The sequence below is a fragment of the Octopus bimaculoides genome, chromosome Z (genome assembly GCF_046866305.1).
Source record: "Octopus bimaculoides isolate indiv1 chromosome Z, ASM4686630v1, whole genome shotgun sequence".
In the NCBI taxonomy this organism is placed as follows: domain Eukaryota; kingdom Metazoa; phylum Mollusca; class Cephalopoda; order Octopoda; family Octopodidae; genus Octopus; species Octopus bimaculoides.
The window spans coordinates 36,456,324-36,458,503 of NC_142944.1; the positions used below are offsets into that span (position 1 = coordinate 36,456,324).

Sequence of the window (2,180 nt, forward strand, 5' to 3'; positions counted from 1 at the left end):
CAGTTTTAATAAACTATATATGTGTATGTGTGTTTGTGTGTATATATATATATATATATATATATATATATATACATACATACATTATGTATGTATGTGTGTATATATATGTATGTGTTTATATATATATATATAAATGTATATGCGTGCATATATATGCACATATATATATATATATAAATATATATATATACACACATACATATGTGTGTGTACACATATATATATATATATATATATATATATATATATATATATATATATATATAGAGGCAACCACACAAACACACACCTACACACATATATCGATTTGTTATCTTATAAATATAATTTGTCTTAACGAACATCACCAAATGGATGGTAGCGAGCTCCTAGAGTGCTTCTGGGCCTCATTAAACGGATGCTACGTTCTTGATTACTGTAGGCATATATATTATCTGGAAGATATCTTTCCCTGGCTGTAGCTGTTGCTGCTAAAGATAGACTTGCTGAAGGAGGTAGAGGGGGAGGAAATGGTGGCCACAGGTGGGGGAAAACCTGGAAATATGGAAGAAAGCCAAGTTCACCAGGATTTGAGGAATTATTAGTGGTAGCAAGAGTAGCATTGTCATTTGTGGCTGTGCTCACAGATGTTCCATTATTGGTCTGGCTAAGGCTGTTACTGTTGTTTCTTTTCGGTTGATTTGGACAGGAATCTTTCAGAACATCACAGCAGACGCATCGAGCATTGTTCAGCTGGTCACTGTCATTTACAGAATTATCAAAGAGCATGCCATCAGAAAGGCGAGAATGGGGCGAATGTTTGGTTGATGATTTATAACAGTCTGACAGCCGCAAACTAAAGTCAGCAGCTCTCTCAGAGAGAGCAGTGCCAGCTGTTTTAATAGTAGCATTTTTATCAGTTGGAGAGGAAGAGGAGGATGAAGTTTGCAATGACTGCAAAGACAATAATGGCAGAACGCTGTCATCCAATGACTTGATGTGGTTATCAGAAGCCCTCCGTTTCAAATATATTTGGCTGTTAATAGGGTTGTTTACTATGTCGTCATGTTTAGAGTTTTTATTAGAGTTTAACTTCTCATTGGCTTCAGTGGAGTGGTGAGTATTACTCCTGCTATTAGCTTCAATCATTTTGATACGTACATCATCCCAGGTTTTCTCAGAAAGTGGTGGAGTTTGTTGTAAAACAACAGGGTTTGCATAGCGATATTTAGAACCGTACATATTGTAAAGATATTCTGTAATTGGGAAACGTGACTGAGTCCTTTGAGCACTGTATGGATTTAATCTTCCATTCTGTTGGACAGCATCACCAATGCTACTGTTTAAAGTTCCACCCTTGAGTCTATTCAAGGGAGTTGATGATGCAAGATCTCCTGCTGGATTCAGCTGAGAGGGTCGGCGCACATAACGATTAAAAGCAGTGTTGGACAACATAAGATCTGGATAGAGTGCAAGGAAGGGGAGGAAATGAGAGTTACTGGAAGACATTGGAGATGAAGACAGGAAAGAATTTGATGCTAATTGAGAAGATCCTGAAAGTGTGGAAGAACGAGATTGGAGAGAGGTATGAGATAGTCCAGCAGCAGCTGCTGCTAAGTGGTCAAGACAGCGTTGCCTGGTTTGTGAGTTTGGCTCCTGCCAAAAGGAAGCTGGTAAGTCTCTTTGTCTAAGAGGTATCGGAGGGTAAGGGTGGTGTTTGTTGTCTGAATAGGACAGGGCTCCATCGATAGATGATGTTGTAAGAAGGGGTGCTGTCATAGACTGTGACTGAGAAAATGATGTCAATGATGGTGGCATTGGAGTGGCTGAAATGGAAGGCACGAGAAATGCAGTATTTCCAGAAGAGGGGAAATTCCGACTGTTCTCAATCATAGTTTCGGCTATTCTATTTGATGGCTCTCCTTGTGCTGCCCTATTGTCAAACCGCAATTCCGATTCGGGTCTCTGCAAAATATAGAAAAATTAACAATAATAATGATGATAATAATAATAATAATAATGATAATAATAATAATAATAATAATAAGTAACAAGAAGAAAACAAAAATATTCTACAAATACAACATTACAGAAAAAGATTTACCTGAGGCAAAAGAAAAGCTAAAGCAAGATATCCTTGCCAAAGCACAAAGGATCCGCTGGTATGAGAAATGCCAACGTTTCTTTGAACAAAACAA

At 37.6% G+C, this 2,180-nt stretch overlaps 1 protein-coding gene across 1 annotated transcript in view; it reads right to left on the reverse strand.

Annotated features, from left to right (window-relative positions):
* Positions 1–240: 240 nt before the first annotated feature.
* The window catches only part of LOC128249600 (uncharacterized), a 164,694-nt gene continuing 162,754 nt past the window's right edge, over positions 241–2,180 (reverse strand). The window contains exon 2 of the mRNA XM_052973568.2: positions 241–1,947. Within this exon, the coding sequence (XP_052829528.1) occupies positions 337–1,947 (1,611 nt within the window). The 3' untranslated portion in view covers positions 241–336. The remainder of the gene's footprint in view (positions 1,948–2,180) is intronic.